The sequence below is a fragment of the Ranitomeya variabilis genome, chromosome 5 (assembly GCF_051348905.1).
Source record: "Ranitomeya variabilis isolate aRanVar5 chromosome 5, aRanVar5.hap1, whole genome shotgun sequence".
NCBI classification, from domain to species: domain Eukaryota; kingdom Metazoa; phylum Chordata; class Amphibia; order Anura; family Dendrobatidae; genus Ranitomeya; species Ranitomeya variabilis.
This window is the reverse complement of record NC_135236.1, coordinates 228,319,794-228,332,864: the sequence shown is the minus strand read 5'-3', so window position 1 is coordinate 228,332,864 and position 13,071 is coordinate 228,319,794. Positions and strand designations below refer to the sequence as shown.

The 13,071-nt window shown below is 37.9% G+C and overlaps 1 protein-coding gene across 3 annotated transcripts in view; it reads left to right on the top strand.

Annotated features, from left to right (window-relative positions):
- The window catches only part of THSD4 (thrombospondin type 1 domain containing 4), a 1,053,272-nt gene that overhangs the window by 961,444 nt on the left and 78,757 nt on the right, over positions 1 to 13,071 (top strand). For all 3 annotated transcript variants that reach the window (XM_077263867.1, XM_077263869.1, XM_077263868.1), the window contains 4 exons: positions 3,463 to 3,559; positions 5,369 to 5,614; positions 6,478 to 6,607; positions 11,930 to 12,134. In XM_077263867.1, the coding sequence (XP_077119982.1) occupies positions 3,463 to 3,559; positions 5,369 to 5,614; positions 6,478 to 6,607; positions 11,930 to 12,134 (678 nt within the window). The remainder of the gene's footprint in view (positions 1 to 3,462; positions 3,560 to 5,368; positions 5,615 to 6,477; positions 6,608 to 11,929; positions 12,135 to 13,071) is intronic.

Genomic DNA, 13,071 nt, shown 5'->3' with positions numbered 1-13,071 from the left:
GTAGGGGGTTTCAATGTTTAGGCACATCAGGGGCTCTCCAAACGCAACATGGCGTCCCATCTCAATTCCAGTCAATTTTGCATTGAAAAGTCAAATGGCGCTCCTTTCCTTCCGAGCTCTGCCATGCGCCCAAACAGTGGTTTACCCCCACATATGGGGTATCAGCGTACTCAGGACAAATTGTACAACAACGTTGGGGGTCCATTTTCTCCTGTTACCCTTGGTAAAATAAAACAAATTGGAGCTGAAATAAATTTTGTGTGAAAAAAAGTTAAATGTTCATTTTTATTTAAACATTCAAAAAATTCCTGTGAAACACCTGAAGGGTTAATAAACTTCTTGAATGTGGTTTTGAGCACCTTGAGGGGTGCAGTTTTTAGAATGGTGTCACACTTGGGTATTTTCTATCATATAGACCCCTCAAAATGACTTCAAATGAGATGTGGTCCCTAAAAAAAAATGGTGTTGTAAAAATGAGAAATTGCTGGTCAACTTTTAACCCTTATAACTCCGTCACAAAAAAAAATTTTGGTTCCAAAATTGTACTGATGTAAAGTAGACATGTGGGAAATGTTACTTATTAAGTATTTTGTGTGACATATGTCTGTGATTTAAGGGCATAAAAATTCAAAGTTGGAAAATTGCGAAATTTTCAAAATTTTCGCCAAATTTCCATTTTTTTCACAAATAAACGCAAGTTATATCGAATAAATTTTACCACTAACATGAAGTACAATATATCACGAGAAAACAATGTCAGAATCGCCAAGATCCGTCAAAGCGTTCCAGAGTTATAGCCTCATAAAGGGACAGTGGTCAGAATTGTAAAAATTGGCCCGGTCATTAACGTGCAAACCACCCTCGGGGCTTAAGGGGTTAACCCCTGGATCCATACCTTCTATGGGCACTCATCACTATCTGACAGTTCACCCTTACCTGTCTGCACATGTCTAGTAAAGTTATTTTCTTGCCTTTATGTCCGATTTGGGTATTTTGCAGCACCATATATCCCATCACCCAGCCAGCGCTATCCTACATATATGTCCCAGTCAGCACTACCCAATGTATATGTCTTAGCCCTAGTCAGTGCTATTTATCATATATGTCCTCACTGACACCCGTTGTAGGGCTGTTGCTGCATAATATACTATTTCTGGAATCAGATCTGGTGAATCACCATGTTGCTGATGTCACCATATCTCTCCCACATAGTACTGCCCCCATGTGGACACTCCCACCTAGGTGGAACGCATAGCACGGCCCCTAGGAACGCACCACCATTGTGGTGATGCAGTTCCTCTCCCATAGTACACCGCTACAAGCCGGACACACCCACTTCCGGTCGGCGCTGCACGGACTCCTTCTGCCGCTTTCCCACAAACTATGTAAGAATGCAACTGTGCATATGGCGTCGGACAAGCGGTGGACACCGCGTCTGTCACGCCTTGCACAAGCGGTAAGCTATCTCTCTACATCATGTACTTTCATTCACCATCCTCTGCAGACCACCGTTAATACCGTTAATGCATAACCATCATGTGCCCTTTACTTCTCAGGCTGTCTTATATAGACCATCCCTCCATATATACTAAGGGTATGTCTCTCACCACTCACACTTCACACCGCACCTATATGGCTCACCACTCATGTAGTTGTTAACCCTTCATTACAGAAGTGTTTCACTATATGCCTATACTGGCAAGTCCCCCTCCAGGCACCATCCACTATATGGTATATGATATTTGATCTCCCTCTGATCATCCAACCGTTTTTTCTTTTCCTTTTTCCCTTTTTTTCCTTTTTTTGCTTTCTATCATGAATATTGTGCCAATGTTGGTCGATTCTATATTGCTTGTTTCCCTGTACGTTTTTTTCTGTATTATATATCCCGCAATGTTATATATACTGGAAGTCCAGTTTTGTATATACTTTATTTTTGTATTTACTTTGTATTTTTTATCTTGTATATGATCTCTATTGCACCCACAGTAACTGATGAAGGTCTAATTGATGACCGAAACGTTTTTGGTTGCTGTTTTTTGTTGCTGGAAAATAAAATTTACTTCCACGTATAAGTTGAGTGCCAGGTTTTTAATCTATAATTAAGGTGTTGGAACCTACCTGAGCACCAGAATCTATTTGCTGTGCACACGTTTATCTACTAAGTTCATGATAAAACAAACATGATATCTATATAAGGATAATACCTTGAGATATGGTGGATAATCCAGGTGGTAAGGAGCATACAATGGGGGTGCACAGATGCCCCGACACGCATTTCATCACACTGGGCTTCATCAGGAGTTGTCATACTCCTACTATACTAAGATTTTACATGTCTTGTGCAATCCTTTTTGTGAGGGGGAATAATTACTAAAATAATAATAATAATACATTATTATTATTATATAATACAAAAGAAAATTCCCCAAAATACAGACATTTAACTACGACTGTCTCCCTCACAAAGTTTGAGTTCTGGAAGCAATACTTTTTTGCACATGTGTTTTATTTGGCTAATTTTATATCTGTGCATTCCACACCAATATAATGCCCTTTGCAGATGCTGGCCTTTTGGACAGGTAGCTGCCTATCAGTTGTAAACACATAATTTGTGGGAATGGAGATGATTTTTGTTAAAAAAAAAAAAAAATGTAGATATTAAACTGTGTATATCTGTTTTTTTGCACACCTGTTTTACTAGTCCATTTGGACAATAGAGCATGTCATGCCTGTACTGCACCCTGCAAGTCACAATTGGCCTTACTTTCCTCCAGGAAGTGGGTGGGGAAGAAGTGGAGGGCAATATAGGTTATTGGGCATATCCCTCATGTGAGTCCCAACAGGAGCACAATGACATTGTCAGTTTCCAATTTTCCCTGATTACAACAGATTGTTATATCAATATAGATAAAAATATACAGAGGGAATTCATCAAGTCTGGCATGCATTTCTACTCCTGTCTTGATCAAAAGCCTTCTGGAATAAGAAGTGCCAATTTTTTTTTCCAAATGGAATATGATTATTTTTTAATTTGCCAAATTAATTTCTTCAACTATGCTTTCTCATGTAAATTATAGAGACTCTGGCAGACAGTCGTTGGCCATGACGAAGCCGATCGGCATAGCAGCAAAAAAAAGTAAAAAAAAATAATAAAAAAAAAATAATAATTGTGCATCAAAGTACTTTAAAAGAAGCAAGTTTATGTGTAAAATGAAGTTTACACATAAAATTTAATCTTTTATAGTACTTTCCTGTAAAACAATTTATGAATTTCATCTATTATGAATATACTGCTTTTGTCTGTCTAATCCTGCAGCAGTAATATCTTCTCTCAATGGCTTCTGTATGAATAAAGGTAGTATTAATCTCATATATAATTAATTTGTACATTATTTCATACAAATGGAAATAATATATGATGTACATTAAACATCCAGCTTTTGTTTTTAATATATGCAGATGATTCACCAGCAACCTAATCCTGGAATCCATTATGAATATGTCATTCCGTCTGCTAATACGATCAGTCCTCAACTGCCCCCTCAACGGAGACCAGGTACTCTTGATTGCACTTACATTAATCCAGAATTATATTGAATCCCTTTATTAATATGCACATATATTGTGGAGTAAGTGCTCTTCATACTTGAAAAGTAAACTTATTTATAAAATGCCACTTTTGATTTGTCTTGGGAGCATTGGTAGATATGGTTCTGTTGTAGTTTAATCATTAAATAAATACACTGTATGACTTGTATAATTTGTCTTGAAAAACAAACTTTTTTAGTTTATTCTCTTCAAAAGCATAATATTTTCAGCAGCACACACTGTTGCAGAAACTAATAGTGAATGTGTATTTTGAATAAATAATTATAGCGCCACATGTATTTAATTCAGAATAATATACCTTTGAGTTGAGTGAATCGATTCAATGCAAATTGAATATGTGTCATATTTTTGGAATTCTCTGGGCTCAGCAAATTTCAGCATTTTGTGATTTGCTTTGCGTGAATTGACGAAATTATCTGCTGCCATATTACACAAAGCAAAAGATTGCATCAGCTAGAAAAGGCTCACATGATCTTTGTTAAGGCTGGGCGTAAGAGCTATAACATCACATGGTACAGCATAATTAATCAGGTGGGACTATCATAGCCTGCATAAAAGCTGAGGCAGGGAATGCAGCGGCCATTTCAAGGTGACTGTCAATAGATGAGGATGCACAGGCCACAGCTTAACTATAGAGATAGTGAGAAAATGCCATAAAACAGTGAAGAAACTGTAAGGCTCTGTTCACACATTACTGCTGCATAGCATTTTTTCTGTGATTATTTGAATTTGCAGAAAAAACATTGCAGTTTTATCACAATTGCTGCAATAAATAAAAAGAATAAGGCCACAACATGTGAATGCAGCCTAAGAATTGTGTGTGATAGCACAGCAGGAAGAAGATTAATATGTGAGGAATCACTGAAAAATCAGCAAATACGGTGAGTTTGGATTTTCAAACATTTGCACATCTTCAGTATACAGCCATACAGGGCATCCTTTTTTTTTATCTGGTGGCTCTTGATATCCAGTAGTAGCAAACGTTTTGAATCATTCAGTTTATTGGTTAAAGTAGATTGTGGCAGAAATAAAAAAATAGATAAAGAAATAAACACATAATAAAGAAAGAATTTTACACAAGTGTTTTTTTTACACTTTCCGACTGCTATATTGTCAAACTGAGCTGTATTTTAGTAACATAGTAACATAGTTTAGTAACATAGTTATTAAGGTTGAAGGAAACTTTAAGACCATCTAGTTCAACCCATAGCCTAACATGCCCTAACATGTTGATCCAGAGGAAGGCAAAAAAAAACCATGTGGCAAAGAGTAAGCTCCACATTGGGGAAAAAAATTCCTTCCCGACTCCACATACGGCAATCAGACTAGTTCCCTGGATCAACACCCTAACAAGGAATCTAGTGTATATAACCTGTAACATTATACTTTTCAAGAAAGACATCCAGTCCCCTCTTAAATTTAAGTAATGAATCACTCATTACCACATCATACGGCAGAGAGTTCCATAGTCTCACTGCTCTTACAGTAAAGAATCCGCGTCTGTTATTATGCTTAAACCTTTTTTCCTCCAGACGTAGAGGATGCCCCCTTGTCCCTGTCTCAGGTCTATGATTAAAAAGATCATCAGAAAGGTCTTTGTACTGTCCCCTCATATATATATACATTAAAATAAGATCATAGATCACCCCTTAGTCTTCGTTTTTTCCAAACTAAATAGCCCCAAGTGTAATAACCTATCTTGGTATTGCAGACCCCCCAGTCCTCTAATAACCTTTGGACATTGCTTTTTTTCTAGGGGAACCTTTAAATGGCCAGTTAGATGTAACAGATACTTCAAACCCTACTGGAAATCGAGACTCATTTATTGATACTGATGTACACATTGGACAGCCAACAGGATCCTTACCTTCAAGGCAGCCTGGAAGAGTTCCTTCTTATCAGCCTGATAATCAGGTGCCTCCTCTACAGCCACCTAGACGGAATCGGGACTTTAACTGGAAGCAAATGGGCTCAACTGACTGTTCAGTGACTTGTGGGAAAGGTGAGGTGGGTGAAGGGTAGTAAACATACATGAATGTATAATGTGCTAATGTTTTTTTTTATTCAGTTATAATTATGTTTCACCATGAAAACCTTAAAGGGAATCTGTCACCCCCTGGGACATATGTAACCTATTAGCATGTGCATACAGGGAATAGAATGGTTAAAGTAGTCCTTTCTGTATGCCCATATCTGCAGCCTTGTCGTGGAGAAAACCTTTTTTCTGAATGAAGTCCTTATAGTTTTTTTTTTACTATGGTTGCTGATACATAGTAAATTATTAATAAATGTTACCCCCAAAGTTAGTTAACGTCAGAGGCATCTAATGCGAAAAAGTCCATAATTTATACAAAAGCGTTTCTCCAGAATGACATGAACTATGTAGAAATGTTGACATAGCAAAATTCAGACCTTTCCCTTATACAGCATTGTGATTGATATTTCTGATCTGATGCATACTTGTGTGCAGGGGGAGCAAAACACATTTTTCGCACATATACAGCAACACAGTATCTTGTCTGTGACAATGGTATTTGCAGTGCTGTTCATATAAAGATCACCTACAGCATTAACAACTAGAAGTAGCCACGACAAACTGAAAACTTTCTCTCCTTCCAAAGACACCAATGGATATCGCACATAAACAATTCTTTTGGTATGGTCAGCAGTATACATTAATAAATTACTAATCTTGATCATCTACATTTTTAAACTTTATTCTTCAAACTGGAAAAGCAAATAGTTAAAAGCAGCAAGCATTCTACTTTATAATGATTTGTAGCAATTCATAAAATGAATATGAAATCCATAGATTATAAGTCAATAAACTGAAAATTAATAACGTTTCTATGTGTTATCTTTCAGGATTCCGGTACCCCATTTTTCGCTGTGTAAATAGAATTACACATGAAGAAGTGTCCGATGTCTTCTGTGACTTATCTACCAAACCTAGCTCTGAAGAAGAGCCATGTAATCACTTCCCTTGCCCTGCATTGTAAGTGTCTTTGTTAATTAAACAATATAAACATTCATAAAAAGTCTTAATTTATGGTGTAACTGTACTTTGAAATATCTTTTCCCAATAACCATTCTTTTGTCTGTACATGAGGAATAACTTCATTTCTGACCACTATATGACTTGTATCTTGCACTTTCACCAATTTTTCCCTCTCTGCATGCTTTATCTCTAATTTGCAATCCACTGGGAGCTGGAGGGAGGAGACTGGCTGGTGTGATGTCTGCCTGGCACAACACACAGAGAAGGATTCCTGCTCTTCATTCATTATTTTAGCATATAGAGACAAACTGTAGCAGCATGGACAAAATTATACAGCAGTCCTGAGGTGTCTTGAGCTGAATCAAATTCTGATGTGAGTTAAAACACTTGTTGGAGAGCTGTGCATAATGCTTCTGTCTCCCTCTGCCTGTTTCCTCTCCCTGCTCCTCACTTCTGCTCTACCCTCCCCTCTTCATAAAGTATAATAGACTTTGTCACATGACACCTGAAGTCTGTCTTGTCTAAACAAGAAGAATTTGAGTGTTTTTTTTTCCCGAGTGTGTAACAAGCTCAAGAGGCAAAGGAAGAATATTCTAATAATTGGGGAAGGAAGCGGATTTCTCTAATTAGATATATTACAAAGATTCTTATATTCACATGTACTAATAATTTATGTAAAGTTTGCTGAAAGAACAGCCCAATTTTAAACAATATTAAATAGAGTAGATGACCACTATGATCGAGAATTTTAGTGCATGTACAATAAGTGTTCCGTCGAATGGAAACAATTCCTGCCTGTCAAAATCGATAATTTTTAGTACACTAGATGTAATTTATTGTTAGCTGTAAGATCATTTTCATAACTAATTATAATAATTACATGAATGGCAGGCTTTAAATAAGCATGATTTGTGCTGGTGGTTTGATACCATGAGTATGCCTTGACTTCATGTAAGAAAAATAATACATTGCAAACTACAACAAATACCATGAACAAATAATGTGAATTTAAAACTAACACAATTAAGAGTCAGAATAAAAAAGTTATATTTCCCATTCTGTTAAAAAAAAGAATGTATACAGGTTGCCAAGAGAGGTGGCGAGTTCTCCGTCAATGGAAGTCTTCAAACGGAGGCTGGACAGACATCTGTCTAAGATGGTTTAGTGACCTGCTTAAAGCCAGGGGTTGAACTCGATGACCCTAGAGGTCCCTTCCAACTATAATATTTTATGATTCTATGAAAATACTTAGAGATATCAAACCCCCTGCCATCTGAACCAGTTTAATATGTCTAAAATGTATGCATATTTGGGCTGGTATTAGAAGAGATTTTTACATCTTTATAGTAATATTGCATTTTGGCTAAAACTAAAAAACAAAAGGGACGTAGTATATAAAATCTGAGAGAACTTGGGAAGCTAATGAAAAAAAACTGACAATACATTGATTACAGTATAGATAATAGGAACATTTCTAAAGGCATAAAATACCATTGTATCTATTTTCTCACTGGACATTACTTCATGCTTGTTGCCCAGAAAGACATTCCTAAAATGATGTCATCAGATTTAAACATTCATATATTAATCAACTTGACTTTTGCTCTGACTGTAATTAAGAAAATAAATTATTCAACCATTTGATCATAGGGGTCAAACAGTTCTGCTACCAGTGCTTGTTTGTATTTTGATTTGAAGCAAGATCTGCCGATTGTTGCTCCCAGCCCTGGCTCCTCGAGGTGCCCTTCCATGACATCCATACACCCTAATAAAGCATACTGACATAACTTTTTATCATGAGGTATTTTTAACAATTTATGTTGGGTTTATTATTCATTGCTGAATGCAAATAGTAATAAATGTTTCATGATTCAACGTAAACTCAGATCAAACCCTTTAATGATAGGTCATGGTATATTAGAGTTGCTGAAATACATCTATTGCACTAAATTTATATTTTGAAATCAAAAGGTTAATTGTTTTTGCAAATGTAATACAATAAGTTTATCTGCAAATTCCAGGATTAGCAGTTCTATGCATTATCACTTAAAATATGGCAATGCCAACTGCCCTCGTTAATGTGACTAATTCATTATTTTAAAATAGGATACGTTTCTGTAAGTTGTTTTCAGTTTGTGAATGTGAATTAGATTTTTATCTTGTTAAGCAAAGCCAGTTTGATAAATAATTTATAAGATTTTTTTTGTCATTTTTATATCATCTAATGATTTTTAACTGCTGAGATCATACTTGGCAACATCTACCAAGCTGCTGACAAAAGTTTTCATGCGAATAAGAATATTTTTTTTATACTAACTGGTAATTAGCCATGTATTTAATAAATTGGTGCAGAATTTAAGAAGTATATGTCCAAAATTCTTAGGCCTCAATTCATCAAAACTTTTACTCCAGAAAACTAACATAAAATGCTTTGCAGAGTCACAAACATTTTTACTAGTGATGAGCGAGTGTGCTCGTTACTCAGGTCTTCCAAGCATGCTCGGGTGTTCTCCAAGTATTTTGGGCGTGCTCGTAGATTGTTTGTGTCTCCGCAGCTGCATGACTTGCGGCTGCTAGACAGCCTGAACACATGCATGGATTGCCTGTTTCTAAGGGCATCCCCACATGTATTCAGGCTGTCTAGCAGCCGCAAATCATGCAGCTGCGGGGACGCAAACATAATCTACGAGCACACCCATGATACTTGGAGAACACCCAAGCATGCTCGGAAAAACCCGAGTAAAGAGCACATTTGCTTTTCACTCATTTTTAAGAAACACAGAGTTTTGAAAATTGTTTCGACTTTTGATGTTTTCAGGACAGTTTGTACAGCTCATCCCAATTTCTGTGGTGTTTGGAGGAGCTTAGGTCAGTCAAGGCTATGTCAGCCCAACAAATTCAGTAGAACCAATGGCATTACTTATGCTAGAAATACTACTAGCGTTTCTGGTGAGGCACAGGGCACTAAAAAGATGTGCCACACTCATTAAGTGGCTATTACCTCTCAATGAATTCAACACATCGTATTCCAGTGAGCCCTTATCGTTTCCCATGGTGCCAACCTACGCTGCAAGGAAGGGACATTGATAGGGGAAGGCACTGTCTATCCTCCCTAGCTCATTTCCTTAATTTGTGCAATAACAGAATTCTGACCTTTTTTTGCTTGAACAAGTATATGTCTGAACAATATTGCTTGTGCAGATTTTATGCTTCATCAGCATTAGATTGCACCCTCCATTTTTCTCTGCAATTTTTGGTTTTGTTTAGGTTGTTTTTTGGAACTTTTAAATATATTATTAAAGTCATTTTTTGTAGGTCTTTTTTCGTTTTTGTTTTTCTATATTTATTAAAGATCCTATGATATCTTAATTGGTTCTCTATATGTACATTATCTATGTGCAGTGAGCTGCTTATCACAGGAGTGGGTGGAGTCAGTATAGCAAGCGTGTGTAAGATAGTCAGGGCAATGATAATTAACAGGTGATAAAAACATAATTGTACCTAAGCAATAGCACACAGCTGAAAAGTGACACATCTCTGAAATCTGTGTGACCTAACCATTCTTCAGTCTGCTTTCACTTGGAAGTCACTTACTTTTTTATATATATACAAGTGAAAAATGAAAAGGCAGCAGGCAAATAAATTGTGGTGCACTTTATAACTTCATTTGGCCACATCCCTTTTTCTATAGCTTTAAGGGTATGTGCACACGTCCGGATTTCTTGCAGAAATTTCCTGAAGAAAACCGGAAATTTTCTGCAAGAAATCCGCATTTTTTTTTTGCGTTTTTTTTCCGTTTTTTTCGCGTTTTTTTTTAGCATTCTGCAAGAGTAATTAGCTTGCAGAATGCTAAAGTTTTCCAAGCGATCTGTAGCATCACTTGGAAAACTGACTGACAGGTTGGTCACACTTGTCAAACATACTGTTTGACAAGTGTGACCAACTTTTTACTATAGATGCAGCTTATGCAGCATCTATAGTAAAAGATAGAATGTTTAAAAATAATAAAAAAAATAAAAAAAATGGTTATACTCACCCAGACATCTCATCAGCGGCGTCCGTTCCTCTTCCTATAGCTGGTGTGTGCGCGCAGGACCTTCCATGACGTCGCGGTCATGTGAGCGGTCACGTGAGCGGTCACATGACCGCTCACGACCAATCACAAGACAGTGACGTCATCGGCAGGTCCTTCACCGCAAAGCAGCTATAGGAACCGAAGCGGCAGCGTGCAGCGGTGAGGCGGGAAGACATCGAGGGTGAGTATAGGACTATTTTTTATTTTAATTCTTTTTTTTTACCAATTATATGGTGCCCAGTGCGTGGAGGAGAGTCTCCTCTCCTCCACCCTGGGTACCAACCGCACATAATCTGCTTACTTCCCGCATGGTGTGCACAGCCCCGTGCGGGAAGTAAGCAGATCAATGGACTCCTAGGTGTGCGGAATCCTCGCAATTCCGCATTTTTAATGAACATGTTGCTTTTTTTTCCGCGATGCGATTTTTTCGCGGAAAAAATCGCAACATTTGCACAAAAAATGCGGAATACACTGTAAATAATAGGAGGCATATGTTAGCGTTTTTTTCGCGTTTTTATCACGTTTTTATAGCGAAAAAACGCGAAAAAAACGCTAAAAATCCTGAACGTGTGCACATGGCCTTATAACTCTAGAAGAAGTGGTAAAAACTGTCTATAATAAATCACAAAGAAGTGAATTCCATTTACTTAAATTTCTATTGCAATTTCACAGAATTTTTGCACATTTGTACAGGCTTTGTGAAGACTGGCTTATGGCCTTGGCCAACTAATATGTTACCACTACTTCTATTCACTGATAGCATGCAGGATAATGTTAGAGGGGTTGTACATTACTGGACAAACCCTGCTTAATCAATTCAGCACCAGAATGAAAATAAAAACTGGTTACGCATCTTCTGCAGCGGCGCTGTTCCAGCTACTTTCCTGGCGGTACCTGATATTGTTGTGTCACGTCTTGGCTGGAGCCAATGAGTAGACGCTTGTCAACTGCAGGTCTTCAATATTTCATCAGGGCAGAAGACCGTTCAGATGAAATAGCAAAGGCCGAGTTGATTAGCGTCCGCTCACTGGCTGCAGCCGGCACATGACACATTACTGCCTGGACCATCACTAGAATGGTGCTGCTGCAGGAAGTGAGCATCCAGTGTTTCATTTTAATTCGGGAACTGAATTGTCCAGTAGTAGGCAACACCTCTTAGATCTAACTTGCAAATAATGTAATATACAAATAAGGGTGTATAGTTAATCTTGGTATATTTACTTTCTTCCCTTTTCTCTCTATAGCTGGGACATAGGAGAATGGTCTGAGTGCAGTAAGACTTGTGGTTTGGGCATGCAGCATCGCCAGATTCTGTGCAGGCATATATACGCTAACCGCACACATACGGTACAACCGCACCGCTGTCAGAGCCTGGAGAAGCCAGAGACAACGAGTACCTGTCAGCTGAAGATCTGCAGTGAATGGCAAATCAGAGCAGACTGGACACCTGTAAGTCACAGATGTAAGGAGAAGTGTTAAGACTAGAGTTGAGCGAATGTGTTTGGGTCCCCGCTTATTTGGCAAGCTACAGTGCTTACCGAACATAAAGTGCCATGGAACAAATGGCGCTATAAAAATGTATAATAATAGTAATAATATTGAATAAGCTGCAGTGGGAACCCGGATACATGGAGCGCACCGCCTGATCGGTACCGCAGCTGCATGGGTCACGGCTGTGTCACAGTCACGACACATGCATGGAGAGCCCAGTACACAGGCTGTCCATACATGTTCTTTGACTGTGAGACAGCCGCAACATGCCGCCGCTGCGGTGCCGATCAGCTGGCATGCTCTATTTATCTGGGTTCCCTCTGCAGCTTATTCGATAAGCGCTATAGCTTGCCAAATAAGCGGGGACCTGAACAAATTTGCTCAACTGTAAATAGGACCACCATGTCACATTTCAAACTTGTTACTACAGGTCTGGAAAAGAAGAAAAACATTTAAGAGCTGATTCATAGGAACTGCTGTTTTGTGTGTCAGTCTTGAAATAATGTGTGCAGTACACATTAAAATTTGTCAAATTAATTAAGGAAGGCAATGGGAAGATCATAAACTATCATCATTATTTTCTCTTTTTGTTTAAAATTTGCTGGAGACAAAGTAAACAAATCAGTTTTCAGAAAGTTTACTTAATTCTAGCTCTGCTTTCTGCATGTGCATTTCCTTGCAGATGAATCTGTGTCCCTAATAACCAGAATATTCCCCGTCTTGGAAATGTCAGGATTATTTTACACTGCGGATGTCCCCTCGCTTTTACAGAGTCACACTCTTCTCTTCGGCTTATGATGTGAATATGAATAGGGGTTGTCTCTAGCTGCTTGTCACTAACAATACATGTTTCTCTTATTCAATGCAAAGAGGAAAAATACCCTGAAATGAATTT